The 21472-nt window shown below is 45.0% G+C and overlaps 5 protein-coding genes across 13 annotated transcripts; 2 read left to right on the plus strand and 3 right to left on the minus strand.

Annotated features, from left to right (window-relative positions):
* The first annotated feature begins 1352 nt into the window (after positions 1-1352).
* On the plus strand, positions 1353-9427 carry LOC100836624 (pentatricopeptide repeat-containing protein At3g18110, chloroplastic). Of its 9 annotated transcripts, none has more exons than XM_010229598.3 (9): positions 1353-5036; positions 5130-5330; positions 6069-6159; positions 6968-7690; positions 7787-7877; positions 8366-8434; positions 8515-8625; positions 8711-9025; positions 9193-9427. In XM_010229598.3, exons 1-4 carry the CDS (start codon positions 1516-1518, stop codon positions 7502-7504), a joined length of 4350 nt encoding a protein of 1449 aa, XP_010227900.1. In that variant the 5' UTR covers positions 1353-1515; the 3' UTR covers positions 7505-7690; positions 7787-7877; positions 8366-8434; positions 8515-8625; positions 8711-9025; positions 9193-9427. The 9 variants fall into 9 exon arrangements, with proteins under 9 accessions (XP_010227900.1, XP_010227901.1, XP_010227903.1 ...); XM_010229599.3 differs by having other exon boundaries at positions 8711-8811; XM_010229601.3 differs by having other exon boundaries at positions 8711-8762.
* On the minus strand, positions 9425-11651 carry LOC100837746 (pollen receptor-like kinase 3). Its single transcript, XM_003560916.4, has one exon. The coding sequence runs from the start codon at positions 11580-11582 to the stop codon at positions 9597-9599; it is 1986 nt and encodes a 661-aa protein (XP_003560964.2). The 5' UTR covers positions 11583-11651; the 3' UTR covers positions 9425-9596.
* Positions 11652-12442: 791 nt separating this feature from the next.
* LOC100836937 lies at positions 12443-14966 on the minus strand. The gene is made up of 7 exons (XM_003564096.4): positions 14746-14966; positions 14374-14453; positions 14186-14256; positions 13875-13945; positions 13714-13795; positions 13076-13125; positions 12443-12805 (listed from the first exon to the last, which is right to left on the minus strand). The coding sequence occupies exons 1-7, from the start codon at positions 14824-14826 to the stop codon at positions 12719-12721; spliced, it is 522 nt and encodes a 173-aa protein (XP_003564144.1). The 5' UTR covers positions 14827-14966; the 3' UTR covers positions 12443-12718.
* Positions 14967-15045: 79 nt separating this feature from the next.
* On the plus strand, positions 15046-17406 carry LOC100837240. Its single transcript, XM_003564097.4, has 3 exons — positions 15046-15256; positions 16610-16731; positions 16804-17406. The coding sequence occupies exons 1-3, from the start codon at positions 15109-15111 to the stop codon at positions 17122-17124; spliced, it is 591 nt and encodes a 196-aa protein (XP_003564145.1). The 5' UTR covers positions 15046-15108; the 3' UTR covers positions 17125-17406.
* Positions 17407-17634: 228 nt separating this feature from the next.
* On the minus strand, positions 17635-20733 carry LOC100837856 (20 kDa chaperonin, chloroplastic). The gene is made up of 6 exons (XM_003564099.4): positions 20544-20733; positions 19858-20038; positions 19587-19766; positions 18363-18518; positions 18187-18264; positions 17635-18073 (listed from the first exon to the last, which is right to left on the minus strand). Exons 2-6 carry the CDS (start codon positions 20011-20013, stop codon positions 17900-17902), a joined length of 744 nt encoding a protein of 247 aa, XP_003564147.1. The 5' UTR covers positions 20014-20038; positions 20544-20733; the 3' UTR covers positions 17635-17899.
* Positions 20734-21472: the final 739 nt, after the last annotated feature.

The following is a 21472-nucleotide window of genomic DNA, read 5'->3' on the forward strand; positions in this document are numbered from 1 at the left end:
TTTAGCCATGTGAAAGTACTTAAGTTTTATAGGGCAGTTGCCAAAGTAGAAGAGGGTATTTTGTCAAATATATTACTGTCCATTGATCCGCACGTGATCACGTCGTCTCATCTTGCTTCACTCTCGTGGCGCTCGCTTCTGCCGACATCGTCACGGGCATAGCCACAAGGGTGATCCATGGACCATCTTGGAATTTTGCCACCAACCTATATATCTTAGTAAAAAATAAAATACAACCCACACCTAAGCATAGTTGTCACGTGCCTATACCAATATCTCCTTGAGTCCACGGCCTCCTTCTCATGTTGACTTATTCGTTTTCTTGGATGAGCTGTATGCATGATCGCTGATCGCAGCCTTTCCAACTCGATTGCTTGAACATCAATGTTCGTGTTTCCAATTCCCAAACCCTAGCGACCGAAGAGCTTAGCGGCGGGGCAGGCGACATGCATAGTAGTGAGATGAAGGTAGACAAGGGCACCCGTAGTTGTCAAGCCGAGTATATTAGCATGCTATATAGTTGGCAAAAAAAAACCTTACACTCGTTTGGCAACCAAGAATTCATTTCATTTGATCAAAATGAAATGAAATCTAATTTTTGATAGGATTTCATTTGGTTGAATTTGAATTCCGGGTTGAAAAATCATGTTTGTCTACCATATGGAATTGAAGAGTGAGAGACAATTCTAGAGAAATGATGGCTTTTAGAAAAGAATTGAGGCTAGTTATAGTGTGATTTCATGAAATTTGAGATTGAATTCCTGTGGCTAATTCCGTGCCAACCAAACAAGTTGTTTTTTGAAATTTAAAATGAATTCTACAATTTTATACCCAAATGATGGATGCCAAACAAGCTGTTAGTAAAAATCCTAGCTAGGCCACTTTCACATAGTAGGCGACTCAATATCGCGTAAGTCTGTCGCGATGGAACACATCCTGATTTCCAGACGCACACACCGTGTGAGCTAGCAGTTCCAGATTTTGTTTGAATTCAAGAAAAAGCTGATGAATTCAAGATACTCACATCGTCATTATTATCATCAACGTAAAGAAAAAAAAGGTGTGGCTATTCACCGGCAGAGCTTGGCAGAGATGTCTGGAGCGGCGAAAGTCGGATACATGCATATATCCAGAGCTGTTGGGGCCATTCATGCTAAATTAGTCTAAATCTACTTCAAATTTGTCTATCTCAGTTGATGCGTTAGATTAGTATTCCGATACCAAGTTTTCTTCGCCATCGAACGATAGATCAGATAATTGACTTACCTTTGACTAATAATCGAGGACTTAGATACAGCAAAACCGTAAAAAAAAAATCGAGCGCGGTGCCAAATATCTTCCCTTCTTCCCCGTTGCCCGCTCAAACTGCCAACGTTATCGTGTCCACTGGAGCGGGCGTTGTACACTTCCACTCCCACCTCCGGCGTTGTTTTCGCCCGCGGCAGCCGGCAGGCAGCCACATCCGCAAGGTCGCAACTCCACCTCCATGCGCCCCTGATCCTCATCTCGGACACGATGCCTCTCATGGCCGTCTCCTCCCCGCCCTTCTTCTCCTTCCCTTCCACCCCTTCCTCCGCAAGCCACCTCCGTCGCGCCACCACCGCCGCAGCGTCCTCTGCCAGCGACGACTTCGACTACCCCCTCGCCGACCCTTCGATCCGCTGGCCACATCTCCGCTTCCCGCACCTCCCAGCGCCCCGCTTTCCCGCCGCCGACACCGCTCCTCCCGCCCCAGCGAGGAGGCCATCGGGGGATGGGGAGCCCGCGGAGGAGTCATCCGTGGCCTCCGCTTCCACTTCCGGTTCTGCGGCTGTCTCCGTCGAGCCGCTGGACGCGCGGGCCCACCGCGGGAGGGTCAAGAAGCTGAGCAAGCTCGCGCTGCGCCAGGAGCGGGACTGGCGGGAGCGCATCGCGGGCCTGGCGGACCGCGTCCTGGCGCTTCCCCCCGGCGCGCCCGTCGCTGAAGTGCTGGACGACGCGTGGGTGTCCCCAGACGAGCTCGCCTATGTCGTGCGCGCCGTGGGCGCGACCTCCTGGCGGCGCGCGCTCGACGCCTTCGAGTGGCTCGTGGCAAGCGGCGCCGGCGCCCCGGGCCCTCGCGTCGTCGCCGTCGTCCTTGGAGTCCTGGGCCGCGCTCGACAGGACGCGCTCGCCGAGTCGGTCTTCCTCCGCTTCGCCGGCGAGGGTGCCACGGTGCAGGTGTTTAACGCCATGATGGGTGTCTACGCCCGTTCCGGCCGTTTCGACGACGTTCGGCAGCTGCTTGACGCAATGCGCGGCCAGGAGCTCGAGCCTGACCTCGTTAGCTTTAACACTCTCATTAATGCCAGGGCCAAGTCTGGGTGTCTAGCCCCTGGCTCCGCCTTTGATCTCCTACTCGAAGTCCGGCAAGTTGGGCTGAGGCCGGATGTCATCACTTACAACACCCTCATCAGTGCTTGCTCACAAGGTTCCAATCTGGACGATGCAGTTGCGGTGTTTGAAGAGATGATGGCTTCAGAATGTAGGCCAGATTTGTGGACATACAATGCGATGGTGTCTGTTCATGGCCGGTGTGGGAAGGCACAGGACGCTGAGCGGATGTTTAGGGAGCTGGTTGAGAAGGGTTTTAAGCCAGATGCAGTCACTTATAATTCTCTGCTTTATGCTTTTGCGAAGGAAGGAGACGCCGACACGGTAGAACGTGTGTGTGAGGAATTGGTTAGGGCTGGGTTCAAGAAGGATGGAATAACTTACAATACTATGATTCATATGTATGGGAAGATGGGCAGGCTTGACCTGGCACTTGGTCTGTATGATGAGATGAGGGCTTTAGGCTGCACTCCAGATGCTGTGACTTACACTGTCTTGATTGATTCTTTGGGGAAGATGGATAGGATCTCTGATGCAGGAAAGGTGCTCGAGGAGATGGCAGATGCAGGATTAAAGCCAACTCTGGTAACATTTAGTGCTTTGATATGTGCATACGCCAAAGGTGGGAGGCGGGAAGAGGCAGTGCGAACATTTAGTCATATGGTTGCATCAGGTGTCAAACCTGATCGTTTAGCCTATTTGGTTATGCTGGACATTATCGCAAGGTCTGGTGACATGAGAAAGCTGATGGCTCTGTATCAGACAATGATGAATGATGGTTATAGACCAGACAACGCCTTGTATCAGGTCATGCTTGCTGCACTTGCAAAAGGAAATGAATATGATGAGATTGAAGCAGTTGTGCAAGACATGGAGGTAGTTTGTCAAATGAATCCGCAACTAGTATCTAGCATACTCATCAAGGCAGAGTGCATTTCTCAGGGGGCTAAGCTGTTAAAGAAGGCATGCCTACAAGGACACGAGCCTGACAGTAAGAGTTTACTGTCCATTTTGGATGCATATGAAACAACAGGAAAGCATGAAGAAGGCCTTTCTCTGCTTCAATTCATCCGGGAGCATGTTCCCAGCTCCTGTAACTTGATATCTGAATGTTCCATCATGCTTCTGTGCAAAAACCAGAAGATTGCTGCTGCCATGCAAGAGTACAGTAGTATGCAGATGTTAAAATGTGGATCTTTTGGCCAAGATTGTAACCTGTATGAATACTTGATTACATGCCTCGAGGAGGCTGAGTTTTTTCCTGAAGCTTCTCAAGTTTTCTCCGATATGCAGTTTATTGGTATAGAGCCTTCTCGAAAGATATATGAGAGTATGATCTCCGCATACTGTAAATTGGGTTTCCCGGAAACAGCCCACCAATTGATGGATGAAGCTGTACAGTCTGGCATTTCACTGAATATTCTTTCATCTAGAGTAACTATGATCGAAGCATATGGGAAGATAAAACTCTGGCAGCATGCAGAAAATTTTGTTAAAGGACTGAAGCAAGAACCAAGTATTGACAGAAGGATTTGGAATGCGCTGATACATGCCTATGCTGAGAGTGGCCTTTATGAGCATGCAAGGGCAGTCTTTGACATTATGATTGAAAAGGGCCCTCTACCAACTATTGATTCAGTTAATGGAATGATGAGAGCACTGATTATTGATGGCAGGTTGGATGAGTTGTATGTGATTGTTCAGGAGCTTCAAGATATGGGTTTCAAGATCAGCAAAAGTACAGTGATCCTTATGCTTGATGCTTTTACAAAAGCTGGGGATATATTTGAGGTAATGAAAATATATAATGGAATGAAGGAAGCAGGATACTTGCCAAATATGCACATCTACAGAAGTATGATTTCCTTGCTCTGCCGTAACAAACGATATAGGGATGTTGAATTGATGGTTGTGGAGATGGAGCGAGCAGGATTCGAGCCAGATCTAACCATACTTAATACCCTTCTTTTGATGTATACTGGGAATGGAAACTTTGACAAGACAGTAGAAGTATACCACAGTATTCTGGAAGCTGGTTTAGAGCCTAATGAGGATACATATAATACATTGATAGTCATGTATAGTAGAAACTTGAGGCCTGAAGAAGGTTTTACTCTGTTAAATGAAATGGGTAAAAAAGGTTTGACACCCAAGTTAGAATCTTACAAAAGCTTGCTTGCGGCATCTGGAAAAGCAAAGCTCTGGGAGCAAGCTGAACAGCTTTTTGAGGAAATAAGATCAAAAGGTTATCGACTAAATCGGTCTCTATATCATATGTTGATGAAAATATATAGGGACGCCTGCAATCATTCCAAAGCTGAGCAATTACTAGCATCAATGAAGGAGGACGGCATTGAACCAACAATTGCCACTATGCACATCCTCATGACTTCTTATGGGACTGCGGGGCACCCAGATGAAGCTGAGAAAGTTCTGAACAGCTTGAAATCTTCGAGTTTGGAAGTTAGCACTTTACCATACAGTACTGTTTTTAATGCTTACTTGAAAAATGGTGACTACAATCTTGGAATTACAAAGTTGTTGGAAATGAAAGCAGATGGTGTAAAACCAGATCATCAAGTTTGGACATGTTTCATTAGGGCCGCTAGTTTGTGCGAGCGAACTGCTGATGCTATTCTTCTCCTAAACTCTTTACGGGATTGTGAATTTGATCTTCCCATTAGGTTGATACTGTACTTTGACTACGTTCAAAATGATGACTGATGGGCCATACTTCACGCGCTAAATTTTGCCAAAATTTCTTACATCTTTTGCAGACTCCTGACTGAGAGGACTTCATCTCTGTTAACTGAGGTTAGCAATTTTCTAGAAGAACTTGACGCACTAGAAGATTCTGCTGCCCTGAACTTTGTGAACGCACTAGAAGACTTGTTGTGGGCATTTGAATGTCGAGCAACTGCTTCATACGTTTTCCAACTGGCAGTAGACAAAAGCATATATCGTCATAATGTCTTTCGGTATTTGCAGCAATCTCTAACTCTCAAACTGTACTTTACTTTATGGCTTCAGATCTACATTTCATTCACATTCATTTTCAACCAAAATAGGTGTGGCACACACTGATAGTTCTTGTTCATACTTCATACATGCACAAGAGCAAAAAGGAAAGAAATGAGAGATAATTAGAAACAGCAACTTTTTTTTGACAGCATTACAGAAACTGTTGCAAAAAAAGTAGAACACAGTCCAGTACTCCCTCCATTCCTAAATTCTTGTCGTGGTTTTAGTTCAAATTTGTACTAAAACCACGACAAGAATTTAGGAACGGAGGAATAATATTTTACATTCGTTAGAACACTTAAGAGTTGGTTTAAGATACCTAGGAACAAACAGTTAAGTTGTTATAATGTTATTGTCCCCAGAGGCCAGAGACTAGGCTTCTTCTCAAAGAACCAGTCTGCTATCGATCCTATATTTTTATGCCTGATGCAAAGTTGAGACGTTTGATAAATAAGGTTTGATCTAATTTATTTTCGTTTTATCTGTTTCTGAAGTTGTTTATGACATTAAGCCTTATAGTTTTTTTATTTCCCTGTATGTGTCCCTATATGTATTGTTTATTGTTAGAAATTGATTTGAACTTCTGGATGACAAGATCTAATTGCCTTATGGTTACAAGATGGGAAAACTCCAAAGTAGTAATATTAATTTTGTTCCTGCTGTATCAATGTTTTTTTTGTGTGTGAATGGCTCAGGGTGGTAGAAAAAGACTGGGGAGCTGACTTCCGGAAGCTGTCTGCTGGGGCTGCACTGACCGCTCTAACATTATGGCTTGATCAGATGCAAGTAGGTTCTAAAAATAATATTATTTGCAGTCTATCTTGTTGCACTGCGTTAATGAACAGCGAATCCCTTGAATGTTCCAAATGTCTGTTTATGTTGGCTAATTGGACTCAGTGAGAATCCCGCTAGCTTGACAGCTTCACTAAAATGGCATGAACTGCGTTTTGTCCTAATGCTGGAGTTTTTTATATTCCCTTAAGTGGTGGTCATTTCAGCTATTATTTTCTCAACACGCACCAAACTGCATGTAATTTTGTATTAGAAAAAGGTGCCAAGCTGACTCAAAAGTACAAAATGGACAAACAAGCCAAGAACCCAGGCCAGCTGAAACAAGAAAAAAACACAAAGCCAAGAAGAAGAAAAACTGAAAAATTCCCCCAAGCTACTAGCGCAAAATTTAGGAAAAATGAGATTAAACACAGGTTATTTATCAGTTTTTAGTGTCCATGCATTAGCTACTACGGAGTACCTACTAGCACTGGTGATATCCATTTCTAACTTTACTGTCATTTTATGTAATTTTTCAAGCTGTGTGCCATTTCAGTAACATTATGCACCACTTTATTTATTTGTTCCAGTGGCTCTTGGCACAAAATTAGTTTTTTTAACCGCTTGAGAGCACAAATTTAATTGAAAACCACCAACTCAGAATATTCCCCTGAAAAATAAAAATTACAGTTGCACTTTTTTTGTATCTTTTTGCGGGATGCAGTTGTTCTCAGATAACTCCTAATCAGCCAGTCTTTTGTTTAAATGGGTTATGCTTCCTGATTCCTAACATGCCATCTGATCTACTATGTTTGTAATGCAGGATGCTTCACTGCAGGGCTCACCAGAATCTCCCAAATCTATTGTACTGGTCACGGGGGAGGGGGAGTATAACATGGTATCCTTGCGTAAAACCATCAGAGCTTACCTTTTGGAAATGGGCTCCCCTTTCTTGCCATGTAAAACTCGGTCAGGTCGCTTTGTGGCGAAGTCTTACTCTCTTAAGATGTGGCTGAAAGATTCTGCTTTCTGCATGGATCTTGAGTTGAAGGACGCCCCAGATCTTCCTAAAATGAACTCGATGAAGCTCACTGATGGATACTTCATGAGAGCTGGCCTTGTGTCTACATTTAATGATATACACGAGCAACTTGGGGAAGTATGGCCAAAGAAATTTTCCAGATTAGCTCTCTTGTCAGAAGAAAGCAGGGCCACAGTTATTAAAGCTGATATACAAGGAAGAAAAGAAAAACTGGCGAAAATGAAAACACAGGGTCTTGTCATATCAAGAAGATCTCAAAAAAGGCCACGGAGAGCAAAATTTGTTAGAGAACAAAGCACACAGGAGGTTTTGAAGTAGTGTTTGGTTGACTGCATCGCCACATTTCTTCCAGCAACATTTTGGCATTTATATGACTATTTAAAATGAAAAAAGGAATGGTGACATACCGTGATGTTGATCACTCAAGGTACAAGTGATATAGAATAAAGGCGGGATGCATTTTCTTCTAGGTTTATTGACCAGAGTTGTAGCAAGTTCAAACTGGTAAATTGTTTCTCAATCATCTCATCTTCTGTAATTTCTAACCTACTCCTTCATGGTTTTATACAGTACTTCTGTATTTATATCATTTCTTTGCAGAGATGAAAAATTGATGGAGATAGCATGTTTCATTCAGCACGGTGTCATCATACGACTTCATAATATAACAATGCCTTACGTCATATTTGAAGTAAGATTTTCAACTGTTTAAGGTAGTCGTATTGATTTTCAGATTCGAAATCTATTCGATAAATTGATCCAAACTGGTAGAAAAAGGCTGATTTGTACTCCTTTGTAACAGATGCTTCATTTGATAATGTGGCTAACTGGTCAATTTCCAACAATTTTTGAAACGATCATGATTTAACTTTACTATAAAACCAAAACAGAATTAAATATTCATGCGCAGTTCTTCTGAAACTGAAACAATTTGTATTGTTAACATGACTGAACTAATTAGTTTCAAGATGCTTTTCATTGACACAATTTGACCCGCTGTAAACATTCCTGAATGTAGTTACAGTCAAGGATTTTAAATTTAATAACATTATGTGGTACTGTATGCATAAACTTATCACTGGATGGGCATAAAATACAATTATCGCTGTAATTTACTCCTACCATTTTTTTCTCTAGCGTCTTTCTTGCAAGTTTCAATGATATTTCCTTGACCTGCAGAATCAATAAACATTTTGATTTTTCCACCGAATTGGCATTTCAAGCGGGGAATTCTAAACCGAAGTTTGTGTAAGACTAGAGATGATTCTTCAGAAAGATTTTTGACTTGGATTTCACATGAATTTATATGGAACAACCTACTCCTGCAGGAAAACCTGGTACCAGAAGGAATCAACGTTCCTCTTTATGATTGAGTCGAACGATGAAGACGCTGACAGACTCCAAGTGGAACGTACCTCACGCTATGATGCTCTTCTCAGGTAAGGATGCTCTACTTAAGTTGAACTGTAGAGTATAATAATTCCTTCCAGTTCCGTTTTCAGAAGCTGTATTTTCATTGTGCAGTTGAGAGTAGCCTTGCTTCATCCTCCTTCCTCGTCCTGGGGTCAGTAGCAAGGTTGGTTAATCTCTCCCCATATTGCAGATCAACCGGCGCATATAGCAAGGTTCGCAACTCGCAAGAGCTACAATTGTCAGAGTAAACGATGCTGTTCCTCTCTGTCTTAAAACATGCGTCAAACGCATCACGAGAATTTTCATCAATCAAGGTCAATGAGCATCAAGTAAACAAATCAACAACCTTACATACAGCCCATCCTAGAAATGAAGTTCAATTACAACCAATCAACCATCCATCCGTACATACACACTTCCATAGAGGTACAGTTAAGATGAAATGAAAAGTTAGAACTGTTGGATCCTACAGAATCTTCCCTTGGTATCAGGAATGCTTTCGTTTTTCTCTTCCTTATGCACAATGTATATCCCCTCTCCTACCTCCCTTGTGTTTTGTGTATTGATGTACAATTGTACTTCCTTGGTGTCAGGACTACATGTTTTGCGTCATCTATTTTCGCTGCAGAACCGCCGACGCTCAGCAGTCTACATGACAAACAAAGGCATGCCAATTTAGAGAAAACAAAATTTAGCATGCTAGAAATGTTTTGATAAAAAATGTATATTCTAGTGAATTATCTTATTTTTGAGGATTTTGTAAATTTGTCTCAACTTCTAAGGGAAAAAAACGAAAATCGAAAGCACAAGAGTAGTTTCTTTGGCTAATTGAAAAGGTGTGCAGTACCACTTCTATACTTATTTTGATTGCTCATTTTTGGAGCTACATGTACATGTACAGGTGGTGATGACTAGTAAAGCAATGGCTGGGTAAAAAGGACCGATGCCATCGACTTAGAAAATTCTGACCCCGGCGCCCAGCTAGCCTGCCGCCGGCTCACCGCGACGACCGCTCAACGACGCTTGTGACCCGTTTCATGGATCTCCCGCCGGCCTGCTGCCTCTCACTCACCGTGGCCAGCGCCGCGGCCACCGCGTCCTCCACCCTGGCGGCAGCGTCCTTCATCTCCGGCCGCCTCCCCACGTCGCTCTCCACGCACTTCACGGCGACCTCCATGAGCCGCTTCATGTCCGGCAGCGCGAACTTCCAGTTCGCCACGATGGCCGGGTCGAAGAGGTCCTGCTCGTACCCCTCGGCGAGCGCCGACGTGGCCCACATGACGAGGTCCGTGCCGCCCTTGGCGTTCTGGAGGTACTGCGAGGGGAACTTCCCCGTGAGGAGCTCCAGGAGCACGACGCCGAGGCAGTACACGTCGGCCTTGGGCGTCGCCTGCTGCCCGGACGAGCACTCGGGCGCCCGCCGGGAGAACATGGACGGTGACTGCGCGCCGTAGCTGACGAGCCCCGAGAAGCCGAAGTCGACGAGCAGCGGCTCAAAGTCCCGCGCCAGGAGCACGTTGGACGACTTGAGGTTGCCGTGCGGCACCTCGTCCTGTGATGACGATGATGATCCGGCACCGGCGTGGAGGAAGGCGGCGCCGCGGGCGACTCCGGCGGCGACCTTGAGCCTGGTGGGCCAGTCGGCGAGGGCCGCGTAGTCCATGCCCCGGTCGCCGTGGAGCACGTAGAGGAGGCTGCCCTTGGGGATGTACTCGTACACCAGCAGCTTCTCGTCCTTGCGGTAGTGGTACGCCAGCGGCGGGAGCAGGTTGGCGTGCCGCATGCCGCCCAGGCGCTTCATCTCGGCCTCGAAGGCTTCTCTCGTGGGTGCCCGGTTCATGTCGCGGGCACGCTTCACGACCACGGTGACCCCGCTGGCCATCACCGCCTTGTAGGCGGACGACCCGCTCCCGCCGCCGCCGATCACCTCCGCCGCCGCCTTCATCAGGTCCGTCAGCCCGAACACCCCCTTGCAGTCGCTCAGCATCACCAGGTCACCCCCGCCCGTGCTCCCGTCGTCCGCCTTCGCCGCCGACGCCGACCGCCGGTGGGCCCCGCCCTGCGACGACGACGCCGACCTCCGCCCCAGCCACGACGTGCTCCGCCTCCCCGTGCTCCCCGTCGACGTCGACCCCTGCTTCACCATGTAAACCGGCGGCGTGGCCTCGTCCATGTCCCCCTTAATCCCCGCTCCTCCTCCATCGGACACCCGGCCCGGGGAGCCCCCACCGCCGCACGCGCGGAGGAAGACGACCATGACGATCCCCATGACAATCACCGCGGCCAGCAACAAGACGGTCCGGTCCGAGCAGACGGCGTGCGTGGCCTCGACGCGCTTGCAGACCTTCCCGGGGCTCGGGGGCACGTCGTAGCAGAGGAACTGGTTCCTCTTGAACGCGTCAGCGGGGAACCGCCGCCGGAACCGCTCGGGGACGACGCCGTCCAAATCGTTATCCGACACATCGAACGACTTGAGCCCTGCGGGCGGCGCGACGTCCGGGATGGCTCCCGAGAGCGCGTTGCGCTCGAGGTGGAGCTCGATGAGCGCGGCGGCCTGGGAGACGGACGGCGGGACGGGGCCCCAGAGGTGGTTGCGGTCGAGCCAGAGCTTCTTGAGGTGGCCCAGGTTGGGGAAGAAGTCGTCCGGGATGTGGCCCGAGAAGGCGTTGTCGGAGAGGAACATGGACTTGAGCGCCGTGAGGCGGTGGAAGCCCGGGAGCGGGCCCGCGAAGGCGTTGCCCGCGAAGGAGACGGAGCGGAGGTCCGGGAACGCGGACAGCGCGTCGACGTCGATGGTGCCGCCCAGCTGCAGCCCGCTGAGCCGGAGCCCGGCCACCTTGCCGCCCGCGCACACCACGCCGTGCCACTCGTGCGACCCCGGCGCGCAGGGGGACTTGTTGGTGTCGGTGATGAGCCACGAGGAGAGGGAGGAGGAGTTGGAGAAGGATTTCTTCAGGTGCATAAGCGCCTCCGCCTCCGTCATGGGCTCGGCGGCTGCCGCCGGTGCCCGGAGGAAGACTGCCACGGCGGCGATGGCGGCGAGGGGGAGGAAAAGGTGCGGAGAGGGGGCCATGGAGGCCGGCGTGTGGGACGCGCGTGGCGCCTAAAGGTTGGGAAGGATGGGTCCGGGTGGTTTTGGTTTCTTTGGGGCTCTGTTTCTTCGCCGGAGGAGAGTCTTTCCCGGAATAGGCAGCCAGCCGAGGCCGCCGAAGCATGCGCGCGCGTGAGCTCGATCACCAGCTCAAATGGAGGAGATCGAGATTGTCACACGTTCTTTTTATCCGCTGCTGCAACCAATTACCGGCGCTGCTGCTGGTAGGTAGAGTGACATGACATTTCTCCGTTTGTGCTTTCTGAAATCAACAGCGTCAAAAATTCAAATGGTCCATTTCAAGACGAAAATTGAGGTTTGAAATAAAATACTCCCTCCGATCCATATTAATTGTTGAAAAATTACATGTATTGTCGAAAAATTACATGTATCTAGACGTTTTTTAGACATAGATACATCATATTTGGACAAATTTAAGACAATTAATAGCTGTGCAACACGGAGGTGTTCGTAGAGAGAAGATAGGTGGGATTGTAAGTTTGCAGGCCAGAGAGAGAGTTTGCATGCAAACTCTGCACTTAGTCAATTAATTAACTTGTAATCAATGCATTTTGTACAAATCTCAAGATATCATTGATTCTCGTCCAACCGTGTGCAAGGGGGTGGAGCAGCTGCTCCATAGGGCAAAAGAACAAACACCTCTCCATGTCTCGTTGTTTACATGTCTGCTTTTCGCGTTAGTCAGTAGAAGGCTAAGATTCTTCTTTGACGAAACAAATAATCCTCAGTGGTTTATCTTTACAATTAGATCGTCAGTGCATTCATAGAATCAGATCAATGGAACAACATTACAGTTCTACGGAGTAGTAATTTGAGTCTGGAGTATATCTTGAAAGAAAAGGGCCTATCTGTAGCTAAGATACATCAAACACCTCCAAAGAAACCACTTTGGGCGGGCAAGCCCAACAATGTTTTTACAGAAAGTGCTGCAGAAGCACAATCAGACGTTATACAAAAATGCGAGAGGGAAAAAAAAACTGAAAGCACATATAATCAAACAAAAGTGGCTACGGATGGAGAAATATGGGGGCGAGTTTTTCAGACAATAATTTGCTGACACGAGAGGTCAAAAATAGCCATGGGATAATTCCAACCTGCACCAGCAGCATAAGATATTAGAAAACACTAAACAGTACTAAATTTCATTTCCATGGAAACATATTCAGGGATTAGCTATGACGTTTGGGTAACATTCCGAAATATTTAAATCATTTGAAGTATTTGGGGCACAAACAATTAAAGAGGGTATAAAATAAGACACCCAGACCGCATTCACCAAACCTGTTTATATTCAGAATAGGCACATTGAGCCAAACACATCTTATACAAAGGAGGTACCTGGGCTAAAGTTTGATTATGCTTACCACAACATGGCCTGTAGCAGCATCCACACCTCTCCAAGAAAACATCCTTCCTGTGAATTATATATATCATTAGCTTCCACGTGATTGTTGACGTATACAAAATAAGCCTATGAAACAAAAGGAACAGTTCAACTAATTTTTCTCCCATAAGGTAAAGCAAGAACACGCATCAAAGTTGAAACTTGAAAGTATGTTATAATCAGTAACCCAAAGAGTAAAGTATACTAAAATATAAATGTAACTCCAATAGACATAACACAATCATCCATATTGTTGACCTTAAAATTATTACAACATGGTTGATCGTTTCACCGATATCTTTTTGGAGTTCACTACACATCATTATCAACTCCAAAGAGTCTCTCTGATATAAACCTTTCACCATTAACTTTTTCTAACTAAATGCAGGTAAGAGTTATTAAAAAATATAATGAGAGGGAAATTTTAGAAAATAAGAAACTCTAGATACTCCTGTGTAGGTTAGCACTTGCTGTTTCAAAATGTTGATTGTACACATTGTAAAGGAACACATAAAACAGAAAGAATGAATAAGATACAAATATAGCATGATGAGCAGGCACTAGGAAGCTAACAGGATATTGGAACAAACAGATAACTGATAAGTGGCAGTAACATACCGAAGGGCTGTAGAAGATGCTTGGGGACGGTAGTTACAGGTGCACTCCAGAACCATAGAACGAGCGCACCATAAGTTAGACCCTACCACCAGATAAATTTGATGAAAAACTACTTCGATTAATATCAAATATAACAGAGAATAGCTAAAACAATGGAGCACCTTGGCAATCAACAGAACTTTTCCATATTTATCATGTAAAGACTGCTTTCCTTGGATGTCCTGCTGTTGTACTGTATAATGGAAAGAAGAAAATAGTATTCCATAGTTGCAGATTTATTGCACAGCTTATTTTTGTACTGCATACTAATGGATGCGATTTGATATGAAAATCATTGAGGGGTTTTACCCCAAAGAAAAATAGCATCTGCAGGGGATTAGTAATCGGGTAATATGGGACGAATGATGACACTCCATTATGCTACATCAAGGGAAATTGATACAAACAAAGACACCGATAATTCATCTCTTACATTTTGCAAGCTCTTTCTCTTTAGCAGCAGCCAGCCGCTTGAGTTTTGCGGCTTGCGCAAACGTCGAGGGCCTGCGGTACGAAGATAGAAAGAATAAGTGAAATAGGAGGGGGGGAAAAGCAAAGTGTTCAAGAACAACTGTATGACCAATTAGAACAAGGCATGAGGAGAGTAAAGAAATTGCCTACGTTGACAATAGACTGGCATTTTTTAGAATCTCGGTGATTTCCACGCGTAGTCTGAGCTGCTCATCACTTAATGATCCTCTCTGCACCATAAACCAGCAAGTACAACATTACTGGAACAGGACTAACAAAGAATAAATATCAAATTGGCAAATTGCAGCATGCAGCACTGTAGCCAGATCCACTAAATCTAGAAACCGGCATATTTCCTTGACAGAATGATTCGAGAATTCCTCATCCCAGCAATCTACTATTTTCTCCTCTAAAGGTAGAGTTTCTGAGGCAAATCGGTGCCTAATTAATTCATAATTCATCGAGAGCCTAATTCATGGAGGAAAAGGAAAAAAAGGAGGAAAGAACTTCCAATGCGCTGACCTTCCTGGCGATATCGAGCATGCGATCGAGAACGTGCAGCGCGGAGACGAGGAGGAAGACGAAGATGGCCGCCAGGGCCATGGCCGCCGGTGCCGAGCGCCTGAGCGGGCCGTCGCCGCCGCGCGTGGGGGGTCTCTGGCCGGTGGTGGGTTCGCCTGGTCGGGTCTCCCTTGTGCGCGCCGCGTGTGGCTCCAGCGCCCGTCCTAGCTAGGTGGGTGCCTTGTGGGTTGTGGCCCGCTTTGGAACAATCTGGGCCGTCTGTTGCTATACCGGCCCTCGCGATCCACGGCCCAGGTTGTCTTATAACAGACAAGAGCCAGAAGAAGCAGCAGCAGGAAGGGGGAAAGGCACCAAGCGAAATCCATGGCGCAATCGAGCTCGGCGGAGAAGAAGACGGCCGCTGAGGTGGTCGCGGCGCTGGACCTGCACCGCCACCCCGACGGCGGCTTCTACCTGGAGACCTTCCGCGACCCCTCCGTCGCGCTCCCCAAGTCCGCTCTCCCGTCCCGCTGTAAGCTCGCCTCGGATCGTTCTTCACACCTCTTGAATGACAGGGCCTAGGTTTCGCTTGGGCCTGCTGCTGCGTCTTCTTCGATTCGATCGCTTCGAGCATGGATTTGAAAATGGTAGAAGCGCTAGTCGAGAGTACTAGTCGTAGTGATTCCGTAATTAGATACGGAGTACTAATTGGTTACTTGTATAATCCACTGAATTGGACAAAAACTAGCGTATTTTTCTTACGAAATTTCTGCTAGTTTATGATATACTATATTACTAGTAGTTTATAACTAGTATAGTGATTATGAAATACAATTTTATTAGAAGGAAAAAGTGCATGTTATAATGCTAATCTGATTGGTTCCACACTTAAAATCATGGTGCTACTGCTATGAACTATTAGTACTTCTAAACTGATATGTCTCTTGTTTGATGTGACTATTTTCTCGTGTGTATTTAATGGTATATTCTCTATTTTTAATATCAAAACTTTATGAGTAGTAGCTTCTACGATAGCTAGTAATAGCTGCCATGGCTATAACTGGGAACGCTGCTAAGCCACAAAAACCACAATTTAAAACCTTTGTAAAAACAACATAAACAAGTCCGAAATTGGCATAAATAGTTAGCAAAGTTTTGGCCCAAATGCAGTAACTTGCAGCTTGTGGGATTTACTAGCCATATATTGGATGGTAAAGGAAATCTTATCTCCGGTAAAATAGTTGGAACCCGTTAGTTGCTGTTAGTTTATAAACGTTGCAGACTGAGTACCGGTGCTGATTTCTGAACCACATTACATGTGCTTGTACATCTCTACTAAATATTATCCAATAAACTTGTGATGAGAATATTATCTCTTGTCCATCCTGCTGCTCTTTTGCCTGTCAATTAAATTGTACCCGCTGTAACCAAGCCAAATTAAATTAACTTGGCAACATCAAGCTAGTTAGACTATATTGTTGATTGCTATCCTTTAATTTATATTCAAGTCTTACGAGCTCTGTTTGCCCAATATTGGGCTATACACCTGTAGTTCTCCTGTAATTTGTGCATGCTTTGGGGTATTCTACAACTTACCTCAACATTGAGAGGATTTGACATCATTGTGCCTCTAAAATCCCCCTTTTACTACTATAAGATAATCTGAATTAGCTCACTCGTGTCACACGAGCCAAGTATGCCATAAGTTGTGCCTGTCCATCAATACTTCTTCAAGAACCATGCACTCCAAATTTAATGTTTGACGAATAGAAGAGTAGAGTCTGCTCATTTCTGATTTATATGTTGTGCTAATGTTTCTGAAGGTCGCTCCGGTTGAACAACAGCTCTTCCCCTATTTTGTCACCTTCATGTTCAATTCTTGTAGATAAGGTGGACCGTGCTGTGAGTAGTGCAATCTATTTCCTACTGCCTGCCCAGGAGATAGCTCGGTTGCACCGCATCCCTTGCGCCGAGACATGGCACTACTACATGGGAGAGCCTCTCACTGTCTGCAAACTCACCAGAAAACCAAGTATTCGATTCTAGCACGCTGCTCATCTAACCCAGAATTCCTTCCAGGTATTCGAGGTGCATGATGACGGGCAAGTCAAGATGACAGTTGTTGGTCCTGATCTTCAACACGGGCAGAGGCCGCAGTACACAGTCCATCCGAATGTCTGGTTCGGCGCCTTCCTGACCCATGACATCGAGTCCTTTACTGAAGACAGAAGTGTTTTCATTAAGGCGCCTGGGAGAGACCCTGATCTGCACTATTCTTTCGTCGGTGTGACCTGTGCTCCAGCATTCCAATTTGAGGATGATGAACTGGCCACACGTGATGACATGAAAGCTTTGGCTCCGAAGGCAGAAGCTTTCATCAACTACCTAATACCATCTTAGTGCATTGCTTCTGCAAGTAGCTTGTTCTTCGCATTGAGCATCATTCTGTATCAGCTTGTAGTTACTGAATATTAGTGTGTGATCTGATGTTCAGACTTTACCTGCAAAAGTAGTTTGGCACGGAAGTTCATGTCATCATGGAAGTTTTCTTATGGTTTGTGTGTGATCTGACGTTCAGACTTTGCCTGCAAAAGTAGTTTGGTACGGAAGTTCATGTCATCATGGAAGTTTTGTTATGGTTTGCACTTGTTTCTTTCGGACAAAATGGTGACATATGCTTAAGCTCTGTTCGATTGCTGGTTTTCTTTCACGTGAACAAAATTATGATGTTTTGCTCTGCGGATTGATGCCACTGTGGAATGATGATGTATCTGTAACCTATAGAAACCCATTCACGATAATAAAGTTAAAAACACGATCACAGATATTGCAAATCACATCATCAGATTGCCACAACAATCAGATAGAAACCCATTCACAATAATAAAGTTAAAACCATGATCACAGATATTGCAAATCATCATCATATTGCCACAACAATCAGATAAGCACTACCCAAAATATGAGGAAGTGAAAGGCAGGAGAAAGCATTTGGGTCCAAAACGTTCTCTGTAAACAAATTCAGTGAATGTTTATAACCCAGGACAAGTGGTTTGCTCATACAATTCTATGATAATCCGAAATAGCATCAAAGCAGAGTGGCGGTAACCACAGACCGACCTTGCCACCTGCTAGCATCTATTTGTGAACTCAAAGTTAAAATAAACCGTGGAGCTTAAGAAAGCTCAGCCATCACATCCGATGCTTTCAACACAATGTAATTCGTGCCGTCTGCGCCCTTGAACTCACCACCAGCATACTTGGAGTACATCACAGTGCTGCCAGCTGACACTGATAATGGCTGCCTCTTGCCTTCCTCATCCAGAGGACCTGGACCAACAGCTACAACCTGCATTTGGATATGGATTGGTTAAATAGATCTTACCCATGGCCCTAAGCATAAAGGTTTATGTCATAAAGGTAACAACAGTGTCCAAAAGTTAACTGATAGTTAGAATTTACCGTTCCAATGGATGGCTTCTCCTTGGTCGTCTCAGTGAGGATAAGGCCACCAGCAGTCTTATCAGAAGCCTCAGCAACCTAGTAAAAACATAAGCAGACAAGAGTTGCTAACTGATATGCAAATAAGTTAGGGACAAGGTCAACTAGAAATTCCCTAAATACACACTGTTTAATACCTTGATGAGAACACGGTCATTAAGCGGCTTCATGTCTTTGACGTCATCAGTCTCAAGAATACCTATGATGTCATCCTCCTTCATAATTAGATGTTTGGAGCCGTCGAATTCAACCTCAGTACCAGCGTACTTTGAATATACAACTTGTGATCCAGTCTACAAGATTAAAATACATATTAGTTATACTATTTCCTGCACAACCACAGGAAACAGCATAATTGTACTTGATATGATCATTCCGTCAGAGTGAAAGCTAAATATAAAGCAACAGGGTTCGTAAAAACAAGTAAACTGGTATCATTCAATTTTTAGGATAGTACAACGAGCCATATTCCTACATAGGTTTCACCCTGCTGATACAAGTTTATTTCTTGACTGGATTAAATTTAGGTTATCCAAACCTTAACTGCATTCCAAACAAATAGGAATTTGGAACACAAACTACTCCCTCCGATCCATAGCAAGTGTCGCTGGTTTAGTACAACTTTAGTAAAAAGTTGTACTAAACCAGCGAAACTTATTATGGATTGGAGGGAGTACAACTTAAGCAACTATAGCACCATATATGACTGAAAAAACAATCAGCAAGCAAACAAAAATACATTAAGTGTCGCTGGTTTAGTACAACTTTTTACTAAAGTTGTACTAAACCAGCGAAACTTATTATGGATTGGAGGGAGTACAACTTAAGCAACCATAGCACCATATATGACTGAAAAAACAATCAGCAAGCAAACAAAAATACATTCTCGTACAAAATTCAGCTTCAGTAAAAATCAGAGATAAACCTAATACAAAAGCATGGTCACATTTTTAGTCCATGCCACAATACTGATGCAGCCAGGACGTAGGGGAGTGCTTCGAACTCCTTGCACAGATTCATATTTTTAATTCGACAAAATCAGAAACCTACAGCCCAATTTTGGTTCTTTGTGGAAGACATAGGACACAAGACAACTGAGGATATCTCTGCGTTTCAAATGAGCTGTGTAGCATGTCAGTAAGGTTAAATTGCATAACACATCATTAACATGGCTATACTGTTACTGGTCATTCAATTATCCCTAGGTAGGAAGGAGCATAAGCTTTTGCTTTCAATTTAGTTGGCTACAAGCCTGTCGCCCCTTCCTCACTATATATCTACTTCTACTAGCAAGACACGTCAGAGTAAGAAATGTATTAAGACAAACGAACATTTGCACCCCCAAAGTGAAGAAAATTTACCGGTATGCTGACCTCCACTTTCTTATCCCCAATGGTTCTCCCAGCTCCAACAGCAACAATCTCACCTCCCTGCGGCTTAGTCTGTGCAGATGATGGAAGCAAAATCCCACCAATGGTCTTCTCCTCAGCTGCGCTAAGCTTCACAAGCACTCTGTCTCCCAGAGGTTTGAGTGAGGTATACTGCAGTTATGGCAACAAATTGTAACTAATAGTTGCAAAGTGTAAAGGAGCAGTACCTAAGCACTCTGCATTGCATTGCAATAGTCTATACCTTTGGGGTGACGACAGTGGCAGCCTTGACGACAAGGCTACGGAAGGAGCGCCTCGATGGGGACACTCTGAGTGCTGACGTCGGAGAGAGGCGCGGACCATTGTTGGTGAAGGCCACCGCGGTGACTCCAGCACCAGAGAGCTGCACCGACGACATTCTCGATTGCTTGCTAAACGACTGTCTGTGAATTGATACAGGTAACAATTTATGAACAAACACAGCCAATTGAATTAATCGATCCCACTACTCACTATCCAAATCTGAACACAAACACAGAGCAAAGAACTATGGATGGTGGGAAATTTAGACAAATTCAGGGTTAAATTAAAGCACAACTCGACGACCCTATTAACATGGGTAGAAGAAGATTAGGGGGTTTGAGCAAAAAAAAAATGGTTCCAGCAGCTTGCTCATCCGACTCCCCAAATTCAGCCGCTCCCCAAATCCCTTCCATCCCCCAAACTCGGCCGGCAGCTCGGGGCTCCCCATCCCCCAACTACTCCAACGGCAAGCTCCCTCCCGCCAAGGTATGCTCTCCCTTATCCTTCCCCTTCCCCTCTCTCTGGCTCGCGCTCCCGCTGCCGCTGGACTAGACGCAGCTACACGGACCGGGCCGCCGCCGCTCGACGAGTAACGAGAAAGGACAGGAGGAGGTACAGAGTGGGAGGTCGGGCACAGGGGCGAACCGGATCTGGACGAGGCGGCGATGTCACCCGGAAGGCGAAGTGGATTCGGCGCGCGGCGTCGAGGGTAGCGGGGAGCCCGTCGGCGGCTGCAGCGGCTGTGGGAGTCGGCGACGGGTGATGATAAGATTAGTTGCGGCAAGCAATAGTTGGGCCCTAGTCGATGTGTGGATTGGTTGAGAAGAAATGCGGCCTTTGTTTCAGGTTTCGTGGCTACGTCGAGAATGTTGAGAAGAATCCAGAAGGACGGAGAAATTTGAGAGAAACAGACAGAGTGGATTGTTGGGCTGTAAAAACAAAACATATGCGAGATTGGTAGAGGACGCTATATATAAATAAGATTTATTTTTGTTATACCAAAACTAAATTGCACCTATATATAGATATAAATATTGTTGATGTTTTTGTGTTGTTTAATATGGTTATATAGCTGTGTTCTCGCAAAAAAAAAAGTCATGTTACTTATGTCTAAATTACAATATAGTAGTATTGAGTAATTAAAAATATTCACTAATTGAACAAAATATTTACATTTTGTTTAAATAATATGATTCTGATAGAATACAAAGATTTTGATTTAATTTATAAACGTTTTAAATACTTCCTTCGTCCAACAAAAGATGTCTTAAGTTTGTCAAAATTTGGATGTATCTAAATGTGATTTAGTGTATAGATGCATTTTAGTCAAAATTGAGACATCCTTTGTTGGACGGAGGGAGTATATCATCTTCAATCAAGTTGTATGACAAATGAATATTTAAGGGGAAAAATTGAAGATATAAATAAAATAGAGAAAAATGAAATATATGCGGTTTGATTTCGAGAGTTGTCCAAAAATAAATAAAAATGTAATGATAATCTTGTATGTAGGCTGGGTTTGGAATAGCTTCCTATCCGGCTTCTGCCCCAAAACAAGCCATAAGCTGTTCCAA

The sequence above is a fragment of the Brachypodium distachyon genome, chromosome 1 (genome assembly GCF_000005505.3).
Source record: "Brachypodium distachyon strain Bd21 chromosome 1, Brachypodium_distachyon_v3.0, whole genome shotgun sequence".
NCBI lineage: Eukaryota > Viridiplantae > Streptophyta > Magnoliopsida > Poales > Poaceae > Brachypodium > Brachypodium distachyon.

What these genes read in the sequence shown, in the direction of transcription:
- LOC100837240 (XM_003564097.4), top strand. Translation starts at nt 15,109, where the DNA reads ATGGCGCAATCGAGCTCGGCGGAGAAGAAGACGGCCGCTGAGGTGGTC. An exon ending in GTCCGCTCTCCCGTCCCGCT is followed by an intron (nt 15,257 to 16,609) that starts GTAAGCTCGCCT and finishes CAATTCTTGTAG; the next exon opens with ATAAGGTGGACCGTGCTGTG. An exon ending in ACATGGGAGAGCCTCTCACT is followed by an intron (nt 16,732 to 16,803) that starts GTCTGCAAACTC and finishes AATTCCTTCCAG; the next exon opens with GTATTCGAGGTGCATGATGA.
- LOC100837746 (XM_003560916.4), bottom strand. Translation starts at nt 11,582, where the DNA reads ATGACGGAGGCGGAGGCGCTTATGCACCTGAAGAAATCCTTCTCCAAC.
- LOC100837856 (XM_003564099.4), bottom strand. Translation starts at nt 20,013, where the DNA reads ATGTCGTCGGTGCAGCTCTCTGGTGCTGGAGTCACCGCGGTGGCCTTC. An exon ending in CCACTGTCGTCACCCCAAAG is followed by an intron (nt 19,767 to 19,857) that starts GTATAGACTATT and finishes CCATAACTGCAG; the next exon opens with TATACCTCACTCAAACCTCT. An exon ending in ATGACCGTGTTCTCATCAAG is followed by an intron (nt 18,265 to 18,362) that starts GTATTAAACAGT and finishes TGTTTTTACTAG; the next exon opens with GTTGCTGAGGCTTCTGATAA.
- LOC100836937 (XM_003564096.4), bottom strand. Translation starts at nt 14,826, where the DNA reads ATGGCCCTGGCGGCCATCTTCGTCTTCCTCCTCGTCTCCGCGCTGCAC. An exon ending in AATGCCAGTCTATTGTCAAC is followed by an intron (nt 14,257 to 14,373) that starts GTAGGCAATTTC and finishes TTCGTACCGCAG; the next exon opens with GCCCTCGACGTTTGCGCAAG. An exon ending in CTGCTACAGGCCATGTTGTG is followed by an intron (nt 12,806 to 13,075) that starts GTAAGCATAATC and finishes CTGCTGGTGCAG; the next exon opens with GTTGGAATTATCCCATGGCT.
- LOC100836624 (XM_010229598.3), top strand. Translation starts at nt 1,516, where the DNA reads ATGCCTCTCATGGCCGTCTCCTCCCCGCCCTTCTTCTCCTTCCCTTCC. An exon ending in GAATTTGATCTTCCCATTAG is followed by an intron (nt 5,037 to 5,129) that starts GTTGATACTGTA and finishes CATCTTTTGCAG; the next exon opens with ACTCCTGACTGAGAGGACTT. An exon ending in TATCGTCATAATGTCTTTCG is followed by an intron (nt 5,331 to 6,068) that starts GTATTTGCAGCA and finishes TGAATGGCTCAG; the next exon opens with GGTGGTAGAAAAAGACTGGG.